We start from the raw sequence: 18,578 nt of genomic DNA, 5'->3' as shown, positions 1-18,578 counted from the left end.
AGCTCGATGCAGTATCTTTTGCAAAGTTATACGGTACATTTAAAATGGCCCACTTTTTCGTTGCGTTTCCCAACTTTTCTGGCTTAAAACCTGTAAAACTGTCAAAAAGCATAAGAAGCCAGACGACCAAGTACGGGAACGCTCTCTGCTAAATTCCTGTAAATTCTTGCAACTTCTTCCGAGTTAGGGAGCGCAACTTTTATTTACTTGCTCTGGCTGCGTCAGCTGCGTGCGTTATGCTGCCGTAGCTCGCGATGCATACAGCAACTCTGTGATGTAAGAATAATTGAATGAACTTGCCTTTGATACTATTTTAGTTGGCCTCTTTATGCAAGTGGTTGCGTATGTACATAAGTATTTACAAGTATAAGTATGTACCTATTATGAGCTATATTAGCATACTAAAACTAATGCATAATTGAATTCATGACCATCGCGCCACTCTGTATTGCAGTGAAAGCTTTCAATTTAGTTTCAATTAAAGCGCGAACCGCGTACCAGGCGAACGGCTACACCGGCTGGCACATACATTTACTTTTGTATGTACAAGTATATGTGTACATATCTACGCCTACATAAGTACCCTGCAGGAAATGGGGCTAGTTTATAGCGAAGTTATAACTACCCAGCAGTCAACTAGTTGTACCTTTTTATTACTTATTTCCTTCGGTCGTAACTAACTACGTATTTTTGAAGGGCGTTGACCGCAAAAAAGTAAGAACATGTTTCGTATGCATTAGATATCAGCTAACTTTTAGCTAACTACTTTTGAACATAAAATACAAATAAAAAGGATTTTTTAATTTTTTAGATTTTTATTTATTTACTTTACATATTTGCATACTTTTTAAATGTTCTGTTGTAGGTGGTGAATTATTTGAATTCCATCAGACATGACTTTAAAATGATAATATAAAATTCCGATCTTCATTTTATTTGTTCCGAATTCGAGAAGGTAATTTTTGTGTGAGAATATTTAAACAGAAGCTTGTTTACAGAAAAAAAACTCCCGGTAACGTCTGCATGACTCACGCATGACTTTACCATTCACTTAAAGTTAGCTTTGTCATAGCTTATTAAAAGTTAATTACACTGGTTTATAGCAAAAATGTTTTATGGATGCCACTAACCAATTCCTATGTAGAATTGCTCGGTGATTCCGAAAATTGTTTAATTTTTATTCTATGGTTAAGTTTTTGAGATATTTGCAATTTACCGTTATTCAGCCTAAAAAAAGAGTGGTTCCTCTCAATCACATACAACTTACGAACCAATTAAACAATCCTAATACGAAATACGGCAAATGAAAAGCAATGAAATTCTTCATAAACCGTTTATACGCTACTTTCGATATTTAGGCCTGATAGTTTCTGAGAAATTAATTAACAATTGGTTCGTAAGAGATACGTGGTTAAGTGGAAACACTCTTTTTTTTTAAGCTGAATAACGGTAAATTGCAAATATCTCAAAAACGTATCCATAGAAAAAAAAATTAACTCGATTGTCTGGAGAACAAAAATGAAACTAAAATTTTGGGTGCAGTGTTATTTATCAAAAACCCGCTAAAAGGCTAACTATAAGTTGGTTATTTATTATCAATTGATAATTTTTTTCTGCAGGGTACATATAGTGGTCACGCAGGCAGGCCGCCCAATATCCACGCCTGTGGATGTGTGTGCGTTTGACACNTTGCTTAATTTTCTTAATTTGCGAAACTACTTGCGCTCCCATATAACAGCCAATATGGATGTATTTCCAGCCAGCCGAACAGCCGCCTATCTGTCCGGTCATGTTGGCAAGCTATGCAATTGCTTAGACGGTCAGTCAATGCGGTCCATTGCCATTGTTGTGCTTGCTTTTCAATTAAATTTTCAGCGCATTTAAATTTCTGCAAATGCACGATTTACATAAGGTTTTTCACATTGCAGTTTATTGTTTTTGCGATACTTGTGTGTTGGAGATTTCCTTGAATGTTTTAATTCATTTAATTCATTCAGCGGATGCTTGCAATTAATTCATGCGTATGAATGTGAGTGTTTAATATGTATATTTTTTACTCCATTTTGCTGGAAAGTAAATTTACTTTTACAGCGTAATAACTGTATCTATATTAGACGGGTTCGCGAAGAAATGTTAGTAATTATGCGGAAAATTCGATTTGGATTATTTTCAGGACCTTAAAATCCTTTTTAAAAATCTTTCATAGGAGATTCTTTTCCTACCAACAATTGAGCATGAAAAGCTCATCTGGGACCACTAGAATCGTTTGCCAGGAAGCCGAGTTAAAAGCATTTTTAACATCAAGGGTTATTATCATGCAGTATTGTATTGTACCCCCCTTCCAGCGTTTACCTTTTATGGCGACCTGCGCTATATTCTTCACCAGTTGATTGGCGTCAACAGTTGATTTTTTCTTTCAAAACCGAATTGATTTTGTGATAGGCCACCACAATCTTCAATGAACTTATTAAGAAGGTTGTATATAATACGCTCCAGGATCTTTCCTGCCGAATCTAGCATGCAGAGTGGAGGGTCGGTCAATGCTTTATTGGGCTTTGGTAGTAGCAGTAGTTTCTGCCTTTTCCATATAGTAGGAAAGTGTCCTTGTATGCTTGCATTGTACAATGCAGCGAAGATGTCAGTGAAGTGACTAATCGCCTTTCAAATGCCACATTAGGAATACAATCAGACCCTGGAGTTTTAGCTGGTTCCAAACTTCTCGTACCTCCTCGTTGTATACGGAGGGGATAATTGGACTGGGTTCTAGATGTACTAGATAAATCTAATGGAGTTCGGGTCATGTAGGAAATAGTGTAAAAACTATGTTTTCCAGAATACTGGGACAAGTTTGCATTTGGCCAGGGTACGGAGTTTCCCCACACGACGTTGTACGCGAGTCCCCAAAAATTTATTTCAACATCGTCGCATAGCTTTAGAGAACAATTAGGATTGCTGCTCTTAATTTCTACTTTTAGCAGATTCCTTTTCTGCCGAAACGATTCTTGGAGATAGTAAAAATTTGCAGAATCTCTTGCTTTTTGGTACAGCCGTCATGAGCGCTGGCATTCCTTGCGCTAGAATTCTATCACAGTGTATGCATTCGGTAAACATTTACACATAAAATCGATTTCTCAGCAAACACCATTTTCATTCAAACGAATAGTTCTTCACTCCTCACTTAACTCCTTCAATTATTCCGAGAGTTCATATGTACCAGCCCTTGTGGTCAGCTGTTTAAGTAAACAAAATGTATTTGAGAGAAAACAGCTGTAATTTTATTTAATCCTATTCGAATCGTGTTTCATTCGATCACGGATACCATGTTCGGGCCCAGTTTTATGTACTACATATACGTTTTTTGTTGAATGTTTTATAAAAAAAAATAATTTATTTCAAGGGGAATTCATATAAGGTGACAAAAGAAGTTCAAAAACAAAAATGCCACTAACAAATTTTACTTATTATAACATCACGATTTACAACAAATACATCACTTTGATATTAAGAATCACCGAGGCGAAAATCCTGCTGCTTTTGTAACAACGACTTACCTGAATTCGCCTAAATGAGTAAAAACTAACTAATATTGTTTCTTTAAAAAAATCTACCAACTTCTACCAATTTTTGCATGTACCACTATTTATTTTTCGAAATCCGCGCACTGCCTCAGAGGGGGTCCCGTACTAATTTGGTTTAGATACGATCACTGGATCAGAAAAAATTAACAGTACTCTTAAATTTTTGTATGAGAATTGAACACCGTTAGGGTGTATTCACATTTTTTAGAAAAATGTTAGGTACGCATTTATATAGCCGTTAAATTTTCGTATGTCAAAGTGCAAATCTTAAGACACTAGAAATTTACGTTGATTTTTTATATTTTTTTTTGCTGACGGTACTAGGCATTTTTTTCATGCACATAAAATCAATTGCCGAGCATACTTTATATGGAAGAAAATGCGCAACACCTGCATGAATGCGATTTTATAGCGCCTTGAAGCTTTTATAAAAAATTATAAAAATTAAGCAAACAAAAGTAAAATATCCTAAACAGTTCACAATATCATCTAACTTAATCAGCTGACCACAAGGTTATGCATATCCTACGTATGCATTGTATACCTCGTCATGACCTTCTACCCACAGCGTTCTATTTTTTATTTAATACCAAAAACACACCAATAAATTAATGTTCTAAGAAACACAGAAATTAATTTTTCTTTTTGATTTATGTGTCATTGCAGCCCACGTGGCGTCTCTGGGGCGAGGAGCACGAGAAGAATGCCATTTTCACTGTCTACCTTAAAAAGGTGCGTATCATCGACCAACACCCACGGCGAACAATGTAAGTGCCCACCCACAGGCTGGCAGGATCGACCACCAGCCGACATATGTAGAACAGAATTTTTAATTAACTTTGTTTGCCTAAAAGGCAATCACCTTGACAGCCCAAATTAATATGCTTAATCAATTTTCTTTACTTTTCTCCTCTCACTCCTTTCGTTTTGCGCACGTCATCACAGGATTCGGACGACGAAATTAGCCACCTGGAATGGGAAACGGTGAGAGTGCGCTTCGTGAAGGCGGCCACATTGTCGCGACTGGTCGAGGCGATTAGCCACCGACGATGGTGAATTGGAGTCGACATTTATCAATGTATTTCTCTCACATATCGCACCTTCTCTACACCCAAAGAGGTGCTCGGTCTGCTCATACGACGCTATGACACACTCAACGACAAACACCTGCAAGAGATCGAAGAACATCAACAACTCGACGATGTCAGCTACGATCCGGCGGCTTCCATACACGAACAGCACAAGAAAACTCTAGTCTCTGCGTTCATGTGTGGTTGGATGGCTTTCCGGAGGATTGGAATGAGGATAGCCTGCGGCAGATATTAACGTTTGCGTCAAAGCGGCTGCCGCGCTCAGAGTTGCATGTGAAGGTATTGCATCGACTGGAGCGCATACTGCGACAGCAGGTGTATGGTGAGGGTAGCATGCCACCTTGGCTGCCGAGCAGTCATGGGCGCGAATGCAAATGGCAGTGGCATGAATATGAGTCATGAGCGTGGGTCTGCATTGCCGCAACACTACAATGCAGAATTCACAGAACAATTTGCGGGGCTCTGCTTGGCGCCGGCGTTTCGTGGCCCGACTCACTTCTTGCAGGCATTCCGCTTTCCACACGTACCGGTGCGACATTTCGCCGAACAGCTGACGCGCATGGACTCGGAGCTATTCAAGCGGCTGATACCACACCAATGTCTGGGGGCGACGTGGGCGCGACGCGATAAAAGCGGCTCAGAAACAGTGGTGGCTACGATAAATCAATTCAATGCTGTACTCTTTAGGGTTATTTCTAGTATACTAATTGAGCCAAGACTTAAACCACAGGTGAGTGGGTTGAGTTGGAAAATATTTTATGGGTGCATTCTGATTTTGCTTCTTTTCATTCACAGGAACGTGCTTTAAATATTGCCACCTGGATTGATATTGCGCAAGAATTGCGGTTGCTAAAGAACTTCTCTTCGCTGAAGGCGATTATTTCGGGCTTGCAGTCGAATCCTATTTACAGACTTTCAAAAATATGGGCAGTGCTACCCAAAGAAAAGGTTTGTGCAATTTTGTACATTAATTTAATGTAATTTTATCGGAGGTGAAGCCACTGCAGCTAATACCTACATTTTTATCTTCCAAACTCAGATGGAGATTTTCAGTGAACTTGCCAGAATATTTTCGGAGGACAACAATGCTTGGGCGCAGCGTGAGGTACTCATGCGTGAGGGCACTGCGAAATTCGCCGATACGGTGGGTGAGCACGATCGCCATCTGCAGAAAATCATACAGAAACAAGTGAGTGCGCATGCGCAATACCAAAACAGTATTGACCGTAGCGAAGGCAAACGACGCAACTGACCTAGACGGCAAACACACCCCTTAGCATTAGCATAGTGCACACTTAGCATATCCCCCTAATTAACTCTACTTTCGTTCCATGTCACAGAGCACGCAGACGTCGCACGGCACTATACCTTACCTGGGTACCTTCCTCACCGACCTGACAATGATACATGCCGCCATACCGGATACGATAGGCGAACACCAGCTCATCAATTTCGACAAGAAGCGCAAAGAGTTCGAAGTACTGGCGCAAATTAAACTGCTACAGGGTGCCGCCAATACGTACAACCTGCGCGATGATCCAAACTTCGATCGTTGGTTCGCCTCAATGCTGGTGCTGGACGAGCGTGAAGCGCATACACTCTCCTGCCAACTCGAGTCGCCCCCACCAGCGCCGCGCAAGTCGACTGCCTCAATTAATACATCGCTCACGAATACGACGATCTCATCGAACTCCATGGGCGTCGGTGGTGTCGGCGGTAATGGTCACCGCAAGACTGATTCGATAGCCTCGAATTCGAGCAGTGGTGCCGGATCACAGTTCTATTGTGAGCTGAACAACAGCTACAGTTCGCACTACAGCTCGCGGCACAATTCACTCGATCGTGATGCGCAGGCGCCGAACGCATCACTGCTGTCTGCATCGAGCAGCGTGTCGAATCTTTCGATGGACTCGAGTAATTCGGGTGGACAGAAGTCGAATACGAAAATGTCACATTCGCATTCGACAAATGGCGTACGTGGTAGCGCGGCGGGACACAACAACTCGCAGCTGAATGTTGGCTCGCCGATTATCAACGCACAGCTGGTGCAATCGCCGGGGGCGAAGACCAACAATGCGCCCGATTTTTACATCATACGCGTGACGTATGAGACGGAGAACGTGGAGTTGGACGGCATCGTGCTATATAAGAGCATAATGCTGGGCAACAACGAGCGCACGCCGCAGGTCATACGCAACGCGATGATGAAGCTCGGCCTCGAGGCGGATCCCGAGCAGTATACGCTGGCACAGGTGCTACCCGACAAGGAGTTGGTAATGCCGAAGAATGCGAATGTCTACTATGCGGTGAATACGAACTTCAATCTGAATTTTATACTGCGGCCGAAGAAGAAAGATGCCAGCACCAATGGTAGCTAGTGTTGTGGGAGGGGAGAAATGGAGTGCGTGTACCGTTTTAAGCTCGTTTTTGTTTCGACCGCTTTGGTGCTTTATACGAGTTGGAGGAGAAATGGGGTTGCGGAGCTACCGCCGCGGCTGCTACGCAACTACAACTACAAAATATATCGTAAAGAAAACACTTAATAATATACACACATACATACATATGTAAAATATGCAGATAGAGCTATTTCATACTCACAAAGATAATTTGCTATTGCAAATCTAAAAAAAGTAATCTCAAATTATGAACCAATATTTAGTGTAAATAATTGTTGTGTTTTAGCTTAATTTTTGTATTGTATTTTATTTCATTTTATAATATTTTTGTATAAATGTATGTATCTTTAAGTTTGCATGTAGTTTACGTAAATTATGTCTGTAGCTTTTTGTATAATTCAAAATTTAGCTTATGTCAGAGCGTTCAAAATGATATTTTATATATATGTAAGTGCTAGGTTTTTGAAAAAATTTAAATTGCTCATTTATTTTGTAGACTAAACGCATAAGCTACGCCGCTTTAATAATGGTTTAAATTAAAAAAGAAAAAAAACAATATTTTAATTTAAATTCAAGATAATACAATAATTGTAATTAAAGGGCAATTTTAATTAAGATTTTTCTGTATAATAAATATTTATAAAGAATTTATAGTGTGGCTCTCTATTTACTGAGAAGTTGTCATGTAATGTGTTACACGAAAATAATTTTAAAAGAGGTTCGAATAAATTTTTTATAAACATTATGATGTAAGAAGTTTATTTTCCAGTTTTGAAAGGTTTATTACACAGAATTTAAAAATAAAATAAACTGAAGTAAAATATTAATAATAATAATAATAACAATAGATTGGCGCTTACGCATATGTTAGTGTTTGGCCGAGCTTCTCCTCCGATTTGTGGCGTGCGCCTTGATGTTGTCACACAAAGCGGAGGGACCCACAGTTTTACGCCGACTCCGAACGGCGATTGTATTTTTATGAGATGATGTTTTTCATTTCAACTACCATATTTCTTACCCTAATAGATCCAAACTTACAATACTAAAACTAAAATTTTTAAAAATCAGTGGGGTTTGATTTGCAGAGTTTGCTTGACGCACCGTCTGGCAACTGGAATACACGTCCGCATGGGCGTAGCCAGGTGGGGGCGGTGGGGGTTTGTGTACTCGAGCCCCCCCTAACTTTCAAATTTTCCTTATATATATATAAAATAGTACCCTGAAATGCCAGCTTAATAGGGTCTTCACTTGGTTCTAGATTTATGATAAAGTATCTCATTTCTATTTGATTTAATGACAGATTTTACAAAGGGAAATTACTTGATTTCAGCATGATTTGCTTATAAATTACAATTCAGCCGTAAATTACGATAATCTGAACGTGCTTTTAGTTCTAGTCAGTCAAGAATGATAGAATACTCTCTCTACATCGTGCTCGTCAGTCATGTGGCTTTTCTAGGGTCGAACTTTGTTTTAGTAAACTACATCGGGGAAACTTGTACGTCCACTTTGCCTAAAATTAAAGTTTTCCATGGTAGACAGAAAGAGCTTTGCGGTGGCTAATTTACCAAAGCTACTTTCGCGTGCAACAATTTTATACCCATTATAGTTTGAGGTATTGGTTTATCATGCCCATTGTCTTGGTTATTTCCCGATGGGGCTGAACGTACACTCAGAAACAAGCATTTCCTTGTAACAAGAAACCAGAGTCCTTATTTTAGAGTTACTATTTTTTCCTTAATATTACGAAAAATTTACTCAATTTGAGAAGTTTTTCCTTAATTCAGGTAATTTTGTCAGTGCTGTTAAGACGAAGTTAATTGGTTTCCTGGCAAATGTCGGCCATGGCGTTCGTGAGGCCTACTGCTTCTGAGATCGCAGGGTCGAGTCCGGTTGTAGGTAATTTAGAGTAAGGTAAGACAATTATTTCATTTCCGATATAAATTACAAATTGTAAAACTAATTTCATATATGGAAAAACCTAAATACTCAAATACCTTAAAAAATAAGACCTAAATTTTTTACAGACAATTTAAAAAATTACAAAAACAAAAATAAAAAAATATTAAAAAACAAAAATCCTGCTCTGGGACTCGAACCTTGCATCTCTCTACTGGTACTGCAGAGCTTTGCTCTTTCGGCCATTGCGACTGCTTTCTCTTCACAGCAAGTTAATTTTTCCTAAGAAGAAAGAAAATACTACTGAAAACTCTGTAAGGTATTGAGTTTTCCTTAAACTCAGTCAAATCGTTTATTCATATTAAGGCAGCCATATCTTTGGAGCCATTCCAAGGTAATATTTCCTCAGAATAACATTTTTATTTCCTAGCATCAAGGATGGTTTTTCTGAGTGTAGCATAACTGATTCTAAATTATCAAAAAATTCTAGTCAATTTGATGGAGAAGCCCAAAAACGGCAGCACTGGTTAACTCTGTACTGAATTATAGTTGAGGCATTTTTCGCAAAAAAAAAATATATATGAACATTTTTTCATATATGCGAATAATTATACTTTTAAATTTGCGGCAGAATGAACTATAAAAACTAATGAATCTACTAAATTTTTAGATTTTTTTTTAAGGAAGGAAACCAGGAATAAAATCTTTGAAAGCAAATCGCTTGTACAGATAAACATTTATTTTGTGTTTTAACGAAAATAAATTAAATATTTTTCTCTTCAAAATACAAATAACTTCAAAAAGGTCAAACTAAACGGTAAGAACTAAAAGGCGGTCTCATAAATGTACTAACTACCCTTTTATTAATGTACCATATCCATAAACTAATATGAGCAAAGTCCTACAAAAACACTTGTAAATATATGCATATTCATGTGTACATAGTAAAGTATTTAGCCAACAAATGCATTTTACGACTCCTCAGTTCACTGTCTGCTAAAAAGCGGCTTCAATTAGGGCATTTTGCCAAATTCTATGCGCGTACACATTTTTGAATTTTTTTCTACGCGCCACTGATTGGCCATTGGCGATATTGGCACCACAAAATGTTGGCCACCAATTATTTACTGCTTATATGTACAATTCTTGGCTATTACTGTACTTTTTTGAGCAAGCATGTTAAATATACAAATGAGCATTATTTTCGAAATTAATAGGCGCCTTTACAACGCGACCGCATAATTAGGTTGAATAAAAAAAGGAAAATATGAAAAGCACAAACGATTGCAATAAAAGCGTATCATTATATACATACCATAAATTCTTTTATTTGGTCAATAAATAGTTACATACTTTCGATTTCCAGCCACTATTAGTTTATACAAAATGAAGGCATCTTAAACTGCTTCTTGTGGGCCTCAACTAAATCATACATATTAGACCATAAAGATACTACCCCCCTGGGCTTCAGTTATAGAAAAAAAGCCTTCGTTTCATGATATTTCCAAATAAATTAAAATGTATCAATTGATAGAAAAACACAGAAATATTCTTAGAGCTCAATATAACTTAAAATATTTATACTAAATACATTTTTACTCAATTTAATATTCACATCGGAAAGCTTAAGAGAAATTCTTTCTAAGGCAGACATAGAAAACTAAATTCCTGCGCGCGGCAAAAATGGAAATTACGAAAAGGGACAAAATGATACTAGTACGATACTTTTCGTCCGATACCAAGTAATTTTGGTATCGATACTTTCGAATCGAGTACTGAGTAGGTATCGGAAGAAAGTACTTGTATCTAAACCCGATTCTGTGACAATTTTATTCCCGGTCTTTTACTTTTTAACCTAATTATTATTGTGAATAGCTAAATATTTTTGCCAGTTTAGTTGCCAATGAACAGAAAGTCCACAAAGAAAGACCTATTATCATCTGATTAACATAAAACTAAAAAGGTAAATTAAAAACGCAACGTCTCCAAAAGGATTAGCTAACGTTCTATTTTTATCTCTTCCCGTTTATATGCAATTAAAGGTAAATTTACTAAGTCCAAAAGAGGCACGGAAGAATCGACAAGCTCACAAAAAATTCTAAATCCTTTAATTTGCAACGAAACGTGCTGCGAAATTCTTGAAGGGCATGTTTTGAGAGTTTTTTTCTACCCTGTAAATTTTCTGCAAATGGACTTAGCAACTTTTTACTCTAAGCTGGCGATAAAAATGCAACTTTGTCCTTCAAAAATTATCAACATGATTATTTATTTCAGAAATATACCGCAAAAATGCTCTTGAACAGATAACTTCTATTAACCAATTAATTTGTATGAAACAAATTATAAAATAATTGTTTTTGATCTCAATCGTTTTCTCTTTGTATAAAATAAATATTTATGTATAACAAATAACATACGTATGTACATAAAAAAGAATCAAATTCTGTTAGCAAAACTCTGGGAGACTTTTTGAAAAACAACAGTGTTTTGGGCCAGTTTCACCAAATTATTTAAGTGAAAATTACTTTAATTTCGGTTTCACCAATCAATTTTAATTTTGATTTAAGTGACCTATGCTCTGCACTTAAATAAAAGTTAAATCAGAATAACCACACTCAGAGGTGTTACACGTTACACGTCACCTGATCATTGTGCATCTGCTGCTTACTTGTATACCAGCCCTGCTTTTACAACACAGCGTGCCAAAGCTTTCAAAAGCTCTCAGTACAAATGAAAGCGAAAGCTAGTCCTAGTCTGTTTTACAACCACTTTTTACTCACTTAAATAAATAGTTTATTGAAACTGAAAATAATTAAAATGAGATTTAAATAAAAAATTAAATTAAAGTTAATTTCCACTTAAATAGTTTGGTGAAACTGGCTGTTAGTGAAACATGTTTTAAAACTTAAAGTTTTAGTTGATAGTCACACAAGTAATTTTGAAAAAAAAATAAATCATAGATATGTGATGGCGTTTTTTATACAAACAATTCTTATATAGGTACAGTTATCGATATAAGTAGGTATCGCTACTTTTAGCCCGATACTTAGTAGATCACGATACTTTCTTTCGATGCTACTTTCAAGTATAGGCATCAATACTTCCATGGTATGGTTTTATCCCTAATTTTGAATATCCTGTACCTTGACCACCTTGACCACCCGGAGCACTAGACCTCTTCACAATTCGCAATAAAAATAAAATTTTCGCAATAAAAATAAAATTTTTGCAAAAAAAAAAGATTTTTAACACCTAGCTAGTTATAGAAAAGGACAACTCTCCAATGCATTGCAATGACCCAGAAAAAATATATAATTTTTCTAAATAAATACTGGCATGCTACTATTCATGCTACATATGCTTTACTTCCTCTTTTTTCCTCCCACACATTTGACTTCGTCGCTCACTGCAACTGTTTCGCTTCTTAAGTTTAGCCTTTCATTTAGCAAATTGGCAATGAATTTTTTTAGCAAACAACACTGCTAGCATTCATAGCTACCAACCTTTGACGGCTCACTGTGAAGGCACTAGGAACTACATACATACGTACACATATATAAATACGTTTTATGTAATGAAATTTTTGGAATTTTATGGTATTGGAGCATTTGTAACACAAAACAATGCATGTTTGTATGTACTCCTGCAATAAACTTCCTTGCCGGTGCTTAAGTATTTCCAATTTGGCTTAGGCTGCAAGCAAATGAAGGTTAAGGTGATTCATTCACGGCTAAGAACGTCAAGTGCAAGCGTGTTATTACTCTTGTAACACATTTAGATATCAAAATACATATATACATAGTACATATGCAAATTTGTGCCAGCAAACCAGCACCTGCATGCATACAAACATATGTATGTACGAATGTATGTATATCTATTTTAGGGTACAAATCTATAATGCAATTTCGGGCTAAATTTATTTTGGCTTTGAGGCTTATTGAACCACTAAGACGGCATTAAAATTTTATATAGGAGCGTATACAGGGTGTCCTAGACCGCCCATCCACCCCCTCTAAAGATCTAAAAAATCGGGATGCTATATTTTTTGGTGGTATTACCGACTTACGGTTTCGACCGGAAGTGGGTTTAATTCACCGGAAGGCCATTTTTTACATTATACATATATGTTATTACTACAGAACCGCTAAATGACCTTGGACCTTCAAAGTGTTTTTATTATTATTATTATGGGCCATATGCACCGCGACCTCTGAAGTAATCTATTGTGTGTGACCCTGCGCCCTATAGGGGAAGGCTTTTAATGTAGTCTAGCACTTACTTGTTGATAGAAAGAATACAGTAAGTTCCTTGAGTTGGCTTGATACTCCAATAGTCCAGTCGCTTAAAGGATCTATGAATTTCTGGTTCGGTGCAGTTTACTGAAGTCCCAAAGTCCTGCGTTACTGTAATCGAATAAAAAAATCTACTGCGGAAGTACCTACGAGTACATATCGATGGCTGAGTGGAAGATCGACCTATCTCGGCTGCCAGTTCGAAAACGCTCTATCTCAAAAAACTTTTCAAGAACGCCCTATTTCAGAATTTTATTGAAAAACACCCTATCTCAAAATTCGGTTCAAAAACGCCCTATCTCACTTCAAAATGTATTGAAAACATGCTGAGATAGGGCGTCTTTGACTCGGCAGCTGAGATAGGGCGTTCTTAAAATGATTTCTGAAATAGGGCGTTCTAGAAAAGTTTTTTGAGATAGAATGTTTTCGAAGTGGCTGCCGAGATAGGTCGATCTTCCACTCAGCCATCGATATGAGAAATTTTTATAACAAATAGCACAATTCGAACGTCTTCAAGAAAGGAAAAGAAAAAAATAGATTTTCTGTGAAATTTTTTCAATGATTTTTTTTTTATTAATCTCAAAAGTACTTTTATATACTATACTTTTATATAGTATACTTTTATGGTGGCCGTACGCCATTGGACATACTGGATGGATACGTTTGAAACAATTTAATGCAGTTGAATATCTTTTTCAGCATCGGTTAGTACATTTTTGCGAATTTATGAATCCTGCTAACTAAGTCAGGAGGACGAGTAATCCCTTTAAACTCCTACACGAGCGATAAAGAAGCATGCAGTGAAATATCACCAGCCCAGAAATCTCTTGAGGGTACATAAAGCTCCCCTATCAATCAAAAGGAATAATCCTGGATTACTCGCGTAGGAGGCAGCGCTTTTCGCTCCTAACCGAGTAAATAATAACGGAGAACAAAAACGACAAATCTCATTTATTGCACCAAAAATCCGGCAAACGGGAGTATTGTTTTATTCCTCGCATAGGAAGAGCTCCCTTCAAGTCCAAGTGAAATTATATGGATGTGTACTAAAATCTATCAAGGGAAGAGCTCTATTTGGAGCAATAAGCAAGAAATCCAGATTTTTTGTTTGTTTTTTTCCAAAAATTTTATTGTGGGTACATACAAAGGCGACAGCCTATTTGTAACTGAAACTACTATGTCTACACTTTATACCTTGAAGCGATATCTTCCCTATGCATTTATTCAATTACATTTACATTTACAGTAGGGGCCATTACCATTACTCGATACTTACCTCTATCGTCTTATTTAACTAATGGAATACATTTGCTCTGAGAACATTGAACGCTTGTTCAAAAGTTCTGAACGTTCCAGTAAATCCATTGTCGCGTCAACAAGAAAATCCTTTCAGAGCGAGACATGTAAATTGCAAAGTATTTCAATCGCGCGCGTTGTTCTGATGCGAAACAACAAAAAAAAAATGCACAAAAATGCAAATGCAATTACAAATGCACAAATACAAATACAATAGAAATTTCTTTCAATTTAAACAAACAATTCTCTTTGACCTTTTCCAATTCAACGGGCTACATGGTAAGCGTAGGCCGCCTGACACGTAGGCAGCTCCTCCTCAGGCACTCGGCGCTCTGCTTACACAAGCCGCTCAAGCCGCCGCTTGACACCAGGAGTTAAGCGACGCGAGCGTGCAACCACCCACCCGCCCACCTACTTGTGTGCCACTCGGCCACACTTCAATTAAACTTTGAAACTACGCAAGTGAACTCTCAATGACATACTCAACGACGCGATTGCGATTGCGATTCAGAGCGCAATATTTGACAGACGAGCGACGATAACATCTGTAGAAGCTGCAGCAGCTGCAACAAAAGCAAAAAGCAAAAAAGCAAAAAAAAACACTAAAGTTACTTGCGCAGGAATTTGCTGTGAAAAGTGGGTTGTGCGTTGTGGACCGACAGGGCGTATGAGTGACTGACTGACTGGCTGACAGCTGAAGCCTAAAGTTGTTGCAGTGATTCACTGCTTCACAAGCGTGTTCGTTGCTCGTGATTGCACTTGGACGAGTATGTGCATATATACATCTTTGGCCAGAGAGCGTGCGGGCGTGTGTGTGTGCGTGTTTAGGTGCATAAGTAAGTGTCAGTTGCAAGTGAAAGAGGGTTAACAGTGACGTCATTATGAGCTCGTGTACTTGTTTACTCACTCAAATAACATTCAGTAGTTGGCAAACAGTACTATGGCACAAAAAAGTGCAAGTGTGTTTGTGTATGTATGTATGTGTAAGGGCTCCTACTGCTACTGCTGTTGGTTTTTGCGTTCGTGCCAGTGTTGCCGTTGGGGTGGTCCCATTTCAGCTTACCCCAAAAACTATTTCGTCATAGACAACAACTACATACACCAATAAATAAATATGTATGTATGTGTATTTGTTTGTATGTGTGTTTATATACTTATGTTTGCTACTTCGTACAGCAGCTCCCACATATTTATGCGCAGACATGGAGTCACCACAGTAATGGCCATACATGTTGACGTACATATGTATGTATATGCAAAATCAAGCATGCTAGCGCAACATAAAAATAAAACCAACAACCACACACACTATTTCGAGCAAACATCATCAGCAGCTATTTAAGTAACAAAAATCAATAAAACCACAGACAATGTGACGCTGTCGAAAACTAGTTACTTCAAATGAGGCAAAACCATCACAATATTGACAGTTAAACAACAACAAAAAGAACAAATGCAAAACTCGTAGAATGTGGGTGCATAAAAATAATATTTAAACCAACAAAGATGTCAATAGAGATAGTTAGTGTCAATAGTAAGGTATTCGATATTGTATATGAATGAGCAAATCTCAATGGAGTTGCAGAAACAAGTACAATAGGAAATAAATCAAGTATTTGAACAAGTTTATGCTTAAATCGTAAATCTAGGCGAAAAATTACCGAAATTACTATTTTTTTCATTGTCACTCGAAAAAATCATAATTGTTTTTTTATTATAACTTTGGGAAGTTTTCAAATATAATACTTATATTTAGAGGCAATGAACGTTGGCATCAAATACAACATATCTGTGAAGTCTCAAGAATGTACCACGAAATTGAAAAAATGGCAGCATGCTGAAAATCTGCCGCAACTATTTTTTAATTTTTTGAAATTTTAAGATTTTTTTATTTTAATAATTTAAGATATGTATTTCAAAACGCTAAAATTAAACGGTGAAAATATTCTTCTTGCCAAAACGAACGAATCTGGTGTAACAAAAATAGTGTCACCGAATGGAAAAAAATTACATCTAAATTAAAAGTTTTTAGCTGTGAAAACTTGCAAGTAAGAAAACCAGCTGATCACAAACATATGTTCGTGAATAACCAAAAGAAAAAAGGGCTTTTGAATTATTTATTGTAAATTTTATAAACATTGCTGGTATACAATGAAAAAGAGAGTAAAGTTATTAAGGAAAAGGTTTGCTGAGTTTATTTTTAGTAAATCTACTACTAATCTCCAGTTGTTTTTTTTAGTTTAGTGTGTGTCGTCTATAATTGCCGTATACAATTTTTCAATTTTCTAAAGTAGATAAAAATGCTGAAATGTTTTGACAGAACTTGTCAGTTGATAGTTGAGATGAAAATAGGTTGGTTTAAAAGGCACATATGTATCTATATATATCTACTTAATTTTATTTTTGGAAACAAGGATGGGTGTTCGGAGAAGATCCTTTTGTTTTTGAATGCGTTATGATGTGGTTTCAATTTTGAGAAAAATACTTAGTCATTACGCGACAATTCATTTTCATATATGTATGTCAAAAATATTTTTCCCATCCAAAAGTATTCAATAGTAAACAGTACCAAACCGGGGACAATACCCCAAGCGGATGATAAATTACAAAAATTTACCACCTATTAAAACTGGGAAAATGATAAGCTGTTTCAAAGATTTCAAGTTTTCTGTATATTATGTCTCTTTGATAGCGAATGCTCGGAGTTTTTTCTGATGGAACACTCCCAGACAGATTCAATATCAAAAAAATGTGTACTAATAGTTACCAGTACTTGTCAGTTTTACTGAAAATGCATTCAATAGCCCAAAAAAAATTTGCAATAGGGCGGGTTCGAGAGCTTAACACCCCGATAGAGCTGCAAATTGTTGCAAGTAAACTGGTGTTAAAAAATCAGTGATGTTTCAATTCAAAATGTAAACAAATTGTTTGGAATAAGATTTGATAAAAACATGCTCAAAACAAAATTAGTGAAATGAAAATATGGATGCATAATTTAAATCTAAGAACATTTTTTTTTATTTTTTTCAATTTTACTCTATGTTTCTTTTGCGCTTTCGCCGTAAGTACTCACTGGAAATGTTTATGAATAGACCTATTTTGACAACCACTTTTTGTTGATTTTAGCAATAGTTTCCTTTTTAACAAACGCCATGTATTTACTTCTATGAGGTAGAGAAATATGACTATATTTTTAGCCACAAAAATTCAAATTTCCAATTTCGACAGAATGGTGGTGCAGGCCGTATTTTGACGAAATTTGTAGCAAAAATGTCAATGTAGTACCAATGTACTTTTGGCTTCCAAAATGTACCAAGAAAAGTACAATTGTACCATCAATTTCATCACTGGTTGTAAAAGAAAATTTAAACAAGTTGCATTAATGCAAAAAATATTAAAAACAACTGCAAATCTTATTAAAGCAAGTCTCCCGAAAAGAGTCTTCCACACTTCGCAGAGTTTTGCGATTTTGTAAGAAAAGAAAAAATCAACTTCCATTTTTGTCACATAACGTCACTTTCATTTAGAGCGTATATTTAAGGACCATGCGGTTCGATTGCTTACTTTTTTTGGTTAAATATGCATAGAACTAATTATGTGGTCCAAAGAAGTAAAAGAAAACCAATGTTTTTACTTGTTTGTATGTCATTGAAACTAACTTTTTGTTTGTGGAAATGGTATAAAGCTTGAAGCTTGCTGGAGCGAAACAGAGTATGGCAATAGAAAAATATGAATTTTCAAGGATTCTATTTTTCCACGCCAAATCATTTTTTTCCCGTATAAAATACATGCGAAACTTTAAGCGCTTTGGGCGAACTTGACAAGTTTATTTATTAACAAGTAAGAGCAGCGCTGTCTTCGGCTATGCCGAAGGCTTCATACCTTTCATGAACATCTGCAAATTTTACTTTGACAGATTACTGCTTTTGAATACATCTGCATACATCGATAGAGGAGTTACATACTTATATAAAAAATCGCATCTAAACAATCAGAGGTATGGAAGATATACTTTATATG

General features: G+C 36.7%; 1 protein-coding gene across 1 annotated transcript in view; it reads left to right on the top strand.

Annotated features, from left to right (window-relative positions):
• Rgl (Ral guanine nucleotide dissociation stimulator-like) overlaps positions 1-7,887 on the top strand; it is a 17,511-nt gene extending 9,624 nt beyond the window's left edge. The window contains 10 exon segments of the mRNA XM_017628940.1: positions 4,245-4,311; positions 4,314-4,345; positions 4,524-4,613; positions 4,615-4,663; positions 4,666-4,839; positions 4,842-5,025; positions 5,027-5,399; positions 5,465-5,617; positions 5,709-5,858; positions 6,010-7,887. Coding sequence (XP_017484429.1) covers positions 4,245-4,311; positions 4,314-4,345; positions 4,524-4,613; positions 4,615-4,663; positions 4,666-4,839; positions 4,842-5,025; positions 5,027-5,399; positions 5,465-5,617; positions 5,709-5,858; positions 6,010-7,047 — 2,310 coding nt within the window. The 3' untranslated portion in view covers positions 7,048-7,887.
• Positions 7,888-18,578: the final 10,691 nt, after the last annotated feature.

This window comes from Rhagoletis zephyria, unplaced genomic scaffold (genome assembly GCF_001687245.7).
Source record: "Rhagoletis zephyria isolate East Lansing unplaced genomic scaffold, Rhagoletis_zephyria_1.1 Rzeph_scaffold_06363, whole genome shotgun sequence".
NCBI classification, from domain to species: Eukaryota; Metazoa; Arthropoda; class Insecta; order Diptera; family Tephritidae; genus Rhagoletis; species Rhagoletis zephyria.
This window is presented reverse-complemented; position numbering and strand designations above follow the sequence as displayed.